Source organism: Electrophorus electricus, chromosome 11 (genome assembly GCF_013358815.1).
Source record: "Electrophorus electricus isolate fEleEle1 chromosome 11, fEleEle1.pri, whole genome shotgun sequence".
NCBI lineage: Eukaryota > Metazoa > Chordata > Actinopteri > Gymnotiformes > Gymnotidae > Electrophorus > Electrophorus electricus.
In genome coordinates, this window is record NC_049545.1 from 17,614,711 (window position 1) to 17,627,364 (window position 12,654).

General features: G+C 43.2%; 1 protein-coding gene across 3 annotated transcripts in view; it reads left to right on the forward strand.

Annotated features, from left to right (window-relative positions):
- The first annotated feature begins 1,135 nt into the window (after positions 1-1,135).
- The window catches only part of pacs2 (phosphofurin acidic cluster sorting protein 2), a 33,967-nt gene continuing 22,448 nt past the window's right edge, over positions 1,136-12,654 (forward strand). For 2 of the 3 annotated variants that reach the window (XM_035531855.1, XM_035531856.1), the window contains exon 1: positions 1,136-1,517. In XM_035531855.1, the coding sequence (XP_035387748.1) occupies positions 1,399-1,517 (119 nt within the window). In that variant the 5' untranslated portion in view covers positions 1,136-1,398. The remainder of the gene's footprint in view (positions 1,518-12,654) is intronic. The other variant, XM_035531857.1, reaches the window with a different exon arrangement.

Consider the following 12,654-nt stretch of genomic DNA (forward strand, 5'->3'; position numbering starts at 1 on the left):
CGGTCAACAATGGTGATGAATCCAAAATGATCGTGGCGAACACTGGCGCGGAAGAGTCGATCTGAAATGCCGGAAATGACTGCAGACAGTTCAGTAAGTTGCATGTAAAATGCCGTCTGTTGCCATGAGCGATGAGCCAGCTGAGCTCCGTGGATACGACCGTAGACGCGCTACAGTCTGCCATGTCAAAGAACATCCTCCTGCCTCTCCCGTTTCTCCTGCAGGGGTGCAGAACAGCGCACCCCCTCCAAGACTGACAAGTGGACGTGGATTTCTCTGTTTCATTAGAGGTGACCCACTTTTTACCCACTTATTACTGACATTTCATGTACTGTCATAACGGGGATATTTGCATCGTATCCCACACAAGAAAACAATACAAAGTTCTCACACCGGTGAAAACAAACAAACAAAAAAAGGTCATTAAAAAATGTCACATACAACCTCCCCAACACACACGTGCACAGAAAGTGCTCTGTGTGCATGTGTCTCACCCTCCTGGACAGCCAGTCTCGTTCCAGTAGCTGCTTAGCTGTTGGAGAAGACTGCTGGTCTTCCGTTAGTACTCCAGTTCAGACGCTTCTCTTAGTACTTGTCTATGTTAGTGCTCTTCGGTTCCGTTAGCACTCTTTTGCTAGTACTCTTCTGTTCTATTTGCATTCTTTTCTGTTAGTTCGCTCTTCTGCACTGTTTTCACTTTTCCTGACCACTTGTGTTTTGGACCCACATAAAATACGCTTGTTGGTGGTGACTGTGCAGGGCTTGCTTTCATAGTGTACAGGATTTAAGTTTAACTAACACACACACACACACACACACACACACAGAGAGAGAGAACTGTCTCTTCTATTATTCTGTATTAACGAGTGTTCTAGTGTTCTAGTTAGAGCAGTTCTGGAAATCTAAACAGGAAAAAATCCAAGCAAGTTTTTGTGTCGGAACGTTCGTCTGTCGTCCCAAGAGGCGATGTCTGCCTGCGTGCATCTGACTCCGCATGTCCCGGGCTGGGTTCCGTCCTAAAACAGCTAAAACAGCAGGATAGACGGCACTGTCCCTCACGCTGGTGAATGAACACGCGAGCGCGCAGGGGTGCCAGTCGATGGGCTAATGCTGGTCACGTGACTTCCTGCGGGCGGCGGTGAGCGAGTGGTGCTGCAGTTCGTGCCGCGATCGCTCGGTGAACGGTGAGAAATTTCTGTCACGGGGAGACCGGCGACGACATGAACCTGCGCGCAGATACCGCACGCACTCCAGTGCACAACGCATGAGCGTTAACCTGACTCCGCAGCTCTGTGGATACAGGCGATTATTTTTAAAGGCGAATTTAACTCCCAACACGTTTGTGAGGCAGAACTTTGCTTTTGTCGGGTGGAGGTGCACCGGACAATACCAGGAGGCATGGCGGAGAGAAGTGGCCGCCTTAGCTTTCCGGGGAGCGGGGCACTAAACAGACCGGTGCCTATGAACCTCTTCGCTACCTGGGAGATAGATGGTTCTTCTCCTAACTGCATTCCTAGGTAAGGCCTTTGAAAGTGCTGTTAGTGAGGTTGGGTCCTGTAGCCTCTGTGGCACGCAGGGAATGGTAAAGACGTGTGCGCGTGTGTACGCTTGTTTCTCCATTTAGTTTCGCGGTCCGCCTGTGACGAATATTGTAGCTGCAGTCGAAGGGAGAGAACCGCAAACTTAAAAGCTCAGTGCAGTCAGTTACTCTGGGGATTACTGACCTCAACGTTATGCACTCGCAGGCGAGAGTTTAAAGGTGTCTCGTTCATCCTGCCACGCTCGTTAAACTGTTCCCGACGTCCAGAATACAGTCACGGGCAGCACTGTGAGAGCACACAAACTATCCTCCGACCACTTGCGTTAACATACTCGACTCGTGACTCGTGTTTCAGTTTGAATTGAGGGGTTATGCTGCATAATTGGCACGCGCAACTTTTTTTGAAGTAATATCTCGAGCGGCGAACGTATCGGGGAGCATCTGCATGCTAAAACATCCGTGCAGAACAGGACTCAGACACCTGACCCGATGCAAGGGCGCCGTGTCTGCTATAATCACTCCCACTCTCTCATTTAGTATTTACAGTAAAACAAAAGCACATTAAGCAGAAAATAGTGGCATCCTAGCCTCATGCTAGAAAAGACAGACAACCTTCATGGCTTTAATTGTATGTTAACGTGGATTTATGATGTTCTCTGACATAGAATATATCCTACCAATTTTGTGCACAATAGTGGGTCTTGCTTTTTTTTTTTCTGACAGGGTAAAGAGAGTATAGTTTTTCCAGGCAGTACAGGAATAGAGTCAGACCATGGAACATTATCTCATTATCTCATACCCTGGTTCATATATCAAATCCTCAGCAGGAACAGTGGTGATGGGAGGCTTTAACTTTCATATCCCAATGAATAATAAACTCCATACAGGCGGCACAGATCCGAGATAAGCATCCTCAATTTGAGACACTTGATACCTGTGGGCCATGAACCAGTTTTGATCCCTTTGATTGTACATAAACAACAAACAGATAAAAGAGCGCAGGCATATAGAACATCAGGTGTATATTTTCCCTCAGTAATATGTTTGTTTGTTTTTTTAATGGTACGATATGTAATTTCTATAACAAGTTGAACCCCTGGCAGTTGTCTTGCTAATGCAGTAGCACACAATTAAAAGTACACGTGGGTATATGGCGTGAGCAGCAATCACCGATGATGACACTAACTTCATGGGATTGAACTGAGCAGGTTCTCACCTTTACTATTGAAGTCATCGTCTTATTTCTGTTATTTCGCCAGACAGAGGCAGATGAGAGGAGGACTGCTCATAAATCACACTCATAAATCAAACACTCATAAATCAAAGTGCAGGAAATGCAGGGATATAAGACAGATATGTCTTATGAATTCTTGATTAGAATAAAATATTAACCAATGCACCACAGAGACTCTGTTGTTCCCTCAGGCTCCCACCCTTTGTCTTGCATTGTGTGTGGGTGTGCATGTGAGCGTGTGTTAAGCACAGACTTCAAATGTAGGCTAATGTCTATTTCAGAGGCAGGGGCTACCCTGCTCCTGGAGGTGCACTACCCTGCAGAGTTTAATTCCAAACATATTCTAACACAGCTGACCCAGCTATTAAAGCTCTTCAGGAGTGTCTTAGAGTCAGACGTGTTCGAGAGTCAGACTGCAGTTGGAACCAAACTGGATAGGCTGGGAGGTCATGGCTGACCTCCAGGAACAGGAGTATACACAGACACAGCAGTACCTCAGATCCTACTGAAATGAAATATTATTTAAAAAAAAATTATCTTATTATAATTACCTTATTATTACACAAAGCTTAAGAGACATTCTTGGTGCTGAGTTTCCTGAATGACGAATAATGTGCTTGTGGTTAATCAAAACTGCAAGAGAGAAACAGAGAGGAACTAAATGACATCCAAAGTTGTTATCAGAGTGTATTTATATGTAGAACCACAGCTTTGGCCAGTAACAGTATTCTCAAGGTTTTCGTCCACAGCATGTCTTCAGAGCTTATTATCACATTGAGCTTCTTTTTGTAGCTGTAGACAAAGATTGGTCGGTGGCAATAAAAGCTGTAATCTTCCCTAATCGCAGAAAATGTGACTCACAGCCCAGTGCATATGCTTCCTATAGCAGTAGAGTAATGAGGGATACATGGCAGAGAGAAGTAAATGGTATCCCAACAGAGCAAACCCTTCAGCACTGGCTGTTACTTCCTGTCTCTGCCATGGATGGCCATGTAGTTATTAGCAAAATATTACTTATAACATTTATCAAATACACTGTTTTATTCTGTATACTATATTAATATAGTACATATAAAAAATTGAGCAAGCAATTTCCTTTGACAGTGAAATTGAACTCTAGCAATAAATCCTGTCCAGGCTTTCCACTGAAGGCTGTGCCAAGAGTTACTTTATGTTAGCCATTTTGGTGAGTGAGAGTTGTATCCTGTTTCACTGCTGAGGCATCCACAGGCGTGGTTCTGCTGACGGTGCTGATTCCAGGACAACGCAGACTGTGTCTGAGTTCAGCTCCACCCACATCATCCTACACCCACACCCTCCTACACCCACACCCTCCTACACTCACACCCTCCTACACCCATGCCCTCATACTCCCACACCTTCTTACACTCACACCTTCCTACACCTACACCCTCCTACACTCACACCCTCCTACACCCATGCGCTCTTACACTCACACCCTCCTACACCCATGCCCTCATACACCCACAGCCTCTTACACTCACACCTGATCCTATACCCCCTACACACACCCTGCAGCCACACCCTCCTACCCACAATCCTCTTAACCTCCACCCTCCACCCACACCCTTCTACACCCACACCCTGTACCGATACTCCGCGACACCCACACAGTGCTCCCATACTCTCCTGCACCGACACCCACATCATCCTACAGGGCACAGCTTCCTGCTCACATGTATGTCTAATGGTCATGTACACACACCTGCCTTAGATGAGCTCATGGCTAACTCTGGAAATGGTGCAGAGAACCTTCTCCATCTTATTTTTTTGTTGTAGCTGCAGTGTGCAAAGGCCCCACCCAAATACTGGTTAGGGATTGGCTGGTTTGGTTATTCTGGCCATGTCTGTTTGGGTCCGGGTATATGATTAGCTGTTTTGAATGCATAAGGGTTTTACAGTTGCATGTCTTAGAGGATAAAATCAGGGATAGGCCTTTGGACTAACCATAACGGGCATGTCTGTACTGGACAATGATTGGCTGGACTGGTCTTTGTGCATTTGTCTACAGAGGACATGGGTAGTGATTGGCTTGGCTGGTTGTATTTGACCCACTTTCTGAGCTGCCAATGAGTGACTCATTGATTGACTTTTTATCCTTGGTACTCTGAATATTAAATGTAATATTAAAAAAGAGCTTTATATTTTGTTTTGATGTTTTTTATATATATATATATATATATATATATATATATATATATATATATATATATATATATATATATATATATATATATATATATAAAATTTAATTAGCATATATATTATAATATATTTAATATATTAGCTTTAATATATATTAAAGCTACAAAATTCAAAGTTTTTGAGAGTCCTGCATAGTATCTTACCTGTTCCCAGGACTGTACTCTATTGGACGGAGATCTTGGATATTGTTCTTGGGATCTGCTGGAGCCATTCTTCCACTTTGGGTGTTACAGCCCCTTGGGCTCCAATTTCCATGGGAAGCACTGTTGCCTTCACCTTCGACATCTTTACGTCTTTTCCTGCTCTTATATCTCGAGCTTTTTGTGTTCCTTGTTCCTGATATTGCTACCACTTGGGATTGCTACATCTATCTATCTATCTATCTATCTATCTATCTATCTATCTATCTATCTATCTATCTATCTATCTATCTATCTATCTATCTATCTATCTATCTATCTATCTATCTATCTATCTATCTATCTATCTATCTATCACTGTGTGTGTGTGCATGTGTGTGTATGTATAGAGGATGTTTCTGTTAGTCAATCAATTCCATCTATATTAATATTCTGCTATTACTCAGTACAATGTAAGCAATGTACAAACAACTTTACATTGTTTTCTACATCCTCCAAGATGTATTGTGAGTTTGGGGTTACAGAGGCACATGTCACAGAATGTATACATTTTTTTGTACTGAACTTTCAGCTGTTCTTGTATCTATGTTCTACATTTAGCTGTTGGCTGGACTTTTTGTCCTAGCTGTATCCCTTTGCTCTGTACATCACTGTGTGTGTGTGTGTGTGTGTGTGTCTGTGTGTGTCTGCATGTTTGTGTGTCTCTGCATGTGTGAATATGAGAGAGAGTGAACAGTGGGTCATATTGTTTTCTTTCGCCATTTATTCTGCCCCTTATTGTCTATATTGTTATTATTGTGGTGACTGTTGTCAAAGGGCCCCCCTTTGAGTCTTCCTTAAGGTTTCTTACTCGTGCTCTAGGGAGTTTTTTCCTGCCACTGTCGGCCATGGCTTGCTCTCTGGGGGCTTGTGACAACATCTGTTGTGAAAAGTGCTATATAAATAAATTTGACTTGACTTGACTTATGGATGGCAGCAGTTGGACGTGTTTCTGGTCCTGAGGAGTCAGCAGGTCCATTACAGGGTGAAATGGCGTGATGGTGAGGTGGTGAGAGAATGAGAGGCTGAGATGGTGAGAGGATGTCTTAAGCCTTGTATACTGGGTGTCAGGAGATGTGATCTCGCAGGGTCACATGGGTTTCCCACTTTTCCTGTGCAGACATTTTATTCCACCTCTCAGAGACAAAGTTCGTGAATGTCACCTACCTTTCATCAGTGTCACCTCACTGTTTTGTGTGTGTGTGTGTGTGTGTGTGTGTGTGTGTGTGTGTGTGTGTGTGTGTGTGTGTGAGTGTGTGTGTTTGTGAGAGAGAGAGAAGTAGTGTTCTGTTTTATAGTTACCCAGAACTTGAAGTAAACACATTTGTCAGGATCTCAAATTACAGAAGTGTGCGCATATGCATTCAAATGCAAATACAAAGGACCTTGTTCAATCTAAGACACACACACACACACACACATATACAGGCCAGTGTTATAAGGGTCGAAAGCTTTCACTGTCCCTAGTGCACTTCTTAGGTCAAAGTTCAGGTCTGAAGGTAATTTTGACAGTGACCGCTCACCCAAACAAAAGATTCTTTACTTTAAAGCTGTTTTTGTGCAGGTGAATATAGTGTAGCTATATTTTCTTTTAAACATTAAACACACTGGTGTTACATTTCCATGAGTCACAGAATATGCTTTATAATTTTTTGGCAGCAGTGCTCTCTGCAGTGTGTGAGTCAGCACACACAGAGAAGCAGTAGTCTGCAATGCTTGCAGTCATTACCCCTCTCTCTCTCTCTCTCTCTCTCTCTCTCTCTCTCTCTCTCTCTCTCTCTCACACATACACACACACACACACACGAACATATACACACACACACACAAGCACACCCCCACACACACACACACACACACAGCCTTACTACTCCACTTACCCAAACAGCAACTTGTGTGATTGTAGACATGTCCGACTGTGTATAGGCATATGTGTGCGCACGTGTGTGTGTGTGTGTGTGTGTGTGTGTGTGTGTGTATCCTGTGTTATTGGTGATTTAATGCAACTCATCCATAGCTGACATTAAACTTCCAGCTAGGAGTGAGGTAAACCAGGTGTTAATCTCCATCTACTCAACTTCCATCTGCTCCACCTCCATCCCCAGACTCCTTTCACCTACGTGTCTAGAATCGGCTGTAAGGTTAGGCCCATAGACGATGCCATCATCTGTCATTGATGGCTGACAGACATGACGATGCTGAGCCAGCGGTGGGGATAAATGGTTTTCCCTCGTGAGCATATATTTAAATAAAAATATATTGCTGAATAAACAGAAGAATGGCTTTGGCCATATTTGACCACTTCAAATAAAGGCCACCAAACAATGTCATACCAGTTTAAGTGACATATATGTTTTTTTTGTTGTAAGAGTTCAGTTAATTATTATGTGTGTGTAATTAATTACACATATTAATATAATTAATGGGACTGAAAAACATGTAAATGAAAGTATAGAACATTGTATAGTACCTTTGTAAGACTACCTCTAACCCCCCATGGTTAAGGAGACCCCACCATCATAGACCATTGTCTCTAGACATTGTCATATGCCAGTTTAGTAGACTCCCCACCCTAACAGGCACCTCTAGTCCTGTCTGGGCCTTAGTTTAGCTGAGAGTAGCCATAAAAGTACCAGCAGGTCCCGGAGGACTGTCCCCGTGCTGTCTTATGCACAAGTCTCTCTACCGTTCTCTCTCTCGTTCTTTCTCGCCTTGGTAATTGTACAATCCATTTGTTTTCTGAAACTCAGGCTTTCATCACAGAAAATGTGTGTGTGATTCCGGAGGATTTCTTTCTGCTTTGCTGCAGCATTCTCTCAAGTGGGTATTGGCAACCTCTCTGCAGAACAATGGCATACACACACACACACATATGCACATATACGCACGCACACACGCATGCACACACACACACACATACACACACAGACTGACTCAGGGTGAACAAAGTGTTGATTGAGGTGGTGGGTTCGGGGAGCCTGTCATATTTGTGCGTGTTGGTGGTGTGTGTGCTGAGATATCACTCGGAGGGAGAGAGTGAAAACACTCGGTCTTTGTTTCTCACAATCCCACTACCATTCTCTCTTTGAGCGAGTGAAACATACACACACACACACACACACACACACACATACACACACACACACTTGAGGCAGAATGAATACTCACAGTGTATTTCAAATATTGTTATTTTCCTTTGGAGATCTTTTTGGTTTGTGTGTGTGTGTGTGTGTGTGCTTACTTTTTTTATTTTCTTTGTTCAGGGTAATCACTTTGAGATTATCATCTCTTTTACAAGTGAGCCCAGGATAGCAGCACACCAATTACATTAACACTATACTCAATGGGGTGGAGGCATTAAGAGCAAACACTGATGCAAATCTTTAAATGTGAATAGAACTATTATAACATGAATTGTATAATTTTATTACTTGATAATGAAAAAAACAGATAAACATGTAACATTTGTCATGAAGGAGGCGTCCCACGTGTCATTTCATGTGAATCTGAATACCGAATATATAGATTTCAAAGAGTGAAAGGTTGCTTTCCCAGCGTGCCTATATAAATGTGTGTGTGCGTGTGAGTGTGTGTGCGTGTGAGTATGCGTGTATGTGAGTGTGTGTGTATGTGTGTGTGTGTGAGTGTGTGTGTATGTGTGGGTGTGTGGGTGTGTATGTGTGTGTGGGTGTGTATGTGTGTGTGTGTGCGTGGGTGTATGTGTGTGTATGTGTGCGTGGGTGTATGTGTGCGTGGGTGTATGTGTGTGTATGTGTATGTTTGTGTGTGCGTGCGTGTGTGTGTGTGTGTGTGTGTGTGTGTAAATTATGGACAGCCTTCGGCTTTCTGCCACTATCTCTCGCTCACATCAGCATTGGTAGTGTACCCCACTCTTTACCCGTGTAGATATCAGTGTTTAGTCTCATTCTGTGTGTGTCACTCTCTCTCTCTCTCTCACACACACACACACACACTCACAGTGCAGCTCCTGCTGCCCTTCAGATGTGTTTAACTTCTCTGGATTGATAAGCGGAAACGTGCCTGCAATGTCAGGATATAAATATCTGTTGACGTGAGCAAAGGCTTTTATCACTTAATAATTCCTTCTGCTTTAAATGACTTTTTCTGTCCCACCCCACTCCAATGAAACTTTTTCAATGTTCTCAGGAACGTTAATTCATTGAAATCTGGACATTTGTAGGGTGTTGTGGTCAGACTCATGTGTAAAGTCCTTTCAGGTTCCTTTAAAGTTCTGATAGTTGGTTCTCTTAGGTGGTCTGTTGAAATCTTTTGTTAGAGGAGTGTCATGTTCTTGCCTCTAAATTCAGTCCATGAATGGACAGAGACAGGGAGAGACAGGCAGAGTGACATGGAGAGAGACAGGCAGAGAGATATGGAGAGAGACAGGCAGAGAGACATGGAGAGAGACAGGCAGAGAGACATGGGGGCGAGAGAGAGAGACAGAGACAGGCAGAGAGGCAAGATTGAAAGATTGTATGAAACATTTTCTTTCCACTAGGAACACACACACACATATGTAAATTACTGCTTTTATTTGTTCTCCAGCATGGGTTTACAGGCTTCGATCTCAGGACCCCATCCCGAGGTTTTCCATGCGCTAACATATCTGGTCCTGCACGTCGATTGTTTATGAAGTCCCTCGTGAGCTGAGCAGGTATGTTAGAACAGGGCACACGCTGAACGATGTGGAATGCATGCTCTTCTTCAGACTGGGCTTGGCAAATACTGCTACTGTTATATCTCCAGTGTTGTCCATGGACTATTTTATTTTGAAAATAGTCAGAGGTGGGTGATGTTCTCTGGGGGGTATAAGCATCCAGGTTTGTAGTGAATTAAAAAGGCTGCAGTGCCCTTAGGTGGAGATTATTTTCAGGGATTATAATCATGAACTTCCTAAAATGAGAAGATTAGATAATCTGCAATGGGATTATCTAAAGAATGATATGGGTTTGATTGAGTAGGGGACTGTCAAGATTGATATGGGTGGTGACTCCATCTTGGTAAAATTGTACATTTCTGTTTCTGTTTTCTCACTATACTGACGTGTGCGTGTGTGTGTGTGTGTGTGTGTGTGTGTGGTTGCATGGATGGATGGATAGATGGAGGGATAGATAGAGAAATGGAAGGAAGAAAAATGCTGCAGATGAGTGTCAAAATGTCTAAGTGTCTAAAACCCCTCTCCTGCCTTGTTTCTGCTTGGGTTATGTTCGGTGACAGGGGCTTGCGTTGGTGTCGCTCAGCGACTGGGCTCGTGAAGGGAGCTCTGTGATTGGATACCACCTGGCCACCGTGTGACTCGCCCTGTATCTTACTGCTGCTGGTTGCTAGGGTAACGGAGGAAGGACTATTCCCAATAAAGTGTGAATCAGAAATGTTTCACTCTGTTCAGCAAGACAAATATATATGAGCAAGCAAAAGCTTTTTATGGTTGTCTTTGGACTTCATCGGCAGTAAGAACTCAAAATTTGACAGAAACAGAGGGAAACAAAAATATCAAAAGAGAACAGAGAAAGACAGAGGAAGAGAGAGACAGATATGAGTCTGGTTTTCCGTTTGTGTAACGGGTTAGGGCGGTACCCTCCAGACCTGCCAATCACATAACCTGATGCTCTTACAAGCCCCCCAACCCCCCCCACCAGAGTTGATGTCTCTGGTATGACTCAGCTGTTCTCCTGACAGTGAAACAGCTCTGATTTTAATCCGCAGATGCAGTCTGTAATTTAATCTGAGCGTTAAACTGAGATCATAGTGCTCTGCCAAAGCTCTTCCAGTGTCTGCAGATGTTTGTGCGTGTTTGTGTGTAGGTGTTTGCTCTTCATTGTGCGGGTGTTGTTATGTAGTTTGCTTGAGATCTCAATAATGTCTGGAATGCGTTTGTTTCACACACACATACACAGATGACTGAGTGAAAAATTCATACAATTATGCAAAAAATGTAATTTAATTTTACTATTAGAAGCCCCAAACTTGGCCAGGTTCTTCAAACCTCACCTGCTCACTCTCTCCGCCCAACTGTACTGTTACAGTTTCACCAGTACCCCTGTTGTTCTAGCTGTGTGATGTATGATGCATGTATGATGAATTAGTAATGCAAACTTTCTGTTCTTCCTTTCAGAAGTTCTAGAAATCTGCTACATTTTTCGAGCTACATTCACCAAACTATCACGTTATTTATTTAAACTTCTTTTTAATAGCTTGTGCCTTTGGGACCGCTTGATATTTTTGTGCTGCGATAAATTGTCAAAGCCACGTAAAGTTTGTTCAGACCTTCTTTTTTTCAGTTCAAACATTTTTAACGCCTTTACATCTGTTGTTATAATTTTGTCAGGGGTTTGGCAGTGAGGTAACTAAATATGGCCATGTCAGTAAAGCTGGGCAGGACTGATGGTTTCTTACCAAGAAAGAGGGATAGAAAATGTAGGTCAGAGCTTTTTTTGGAAAGAGGGAGAAATGTGTGTGTGTGTGTGTGTGTGTGTGTGTGTGTGTGTGCAAGACAGCTTTCCCCATGCTGGAGTTATTAGCGGGAATGCTCGGTGGATTTTAAAGTACTAAGTGGTACAGCCGGCAGGAGAGTTGTACTGTGACACTATGTGGCTTCTGAGAAACACTACTTCAGTCTCCCAAGTGGGTTTACCTTAGTGCCTGTTAGGAAGATCTGAACTAGTTTAGTTGTGTACCTGCTCCTTGCTGGAAGCTAAATACAGTGCACACTTGTGGTTAAAATGTGTGTATGAGATCACTACAGTCAGATGAGCCTAATAAGTGTAAAAATGACACTGAAAACAGGAAACTAAACTTTGGTAAACGTATGGTGAACCATCTTACAATGATCTCAGTTCCAGTTCTTATCTTCTGTATGTAAATCACATGGCAAAATATCACTGTTGTCATGAAACTAAATTATGTACGTCATATAAATTATCTTTAAAATAATTTCTGTGTGTGTGTTTGTGTGTGTGTGTGTGTGTTTGTGTGTAAGGTCTTCTATAAGTTTCCTTTGAAAATTGAGCTGGAGAGAATAAATAAATATTTTTTCACTCTTCTTGTCACTTTCTCTCTTCCTCGCTTCTTCTCTCTCTCCACCTCCCCCTCCCTCTCTGTCATTCTCTGTCGGTCTCCCCCCGTCTTTCCCCTGCGGTCTCCCTCTCCCTCTCTCTCTCTCTCTCTCTCTCTCTCAAACACACATAAATGAAATGGAAGGATGGCGTATGTAGGTCATCCAGCAGTTGCTGTATTCTCCCCCTCAGACCTGCATATTTAATTGATTATATTAATAGATGAAAGAAGATTCTCCTCCTTCCTGTCTGTGCATGTGTGTGTGTGCATGTGTGTGTGTGTGTGTTGGGTGGGGGGGGTGTCAGTGGGAGTTCTATGAAAAGAGGATCATGGTGAGCTTATTCCTAACTTCATTAGGTGCAGACACACACACACACACACACACACACACTCACAAA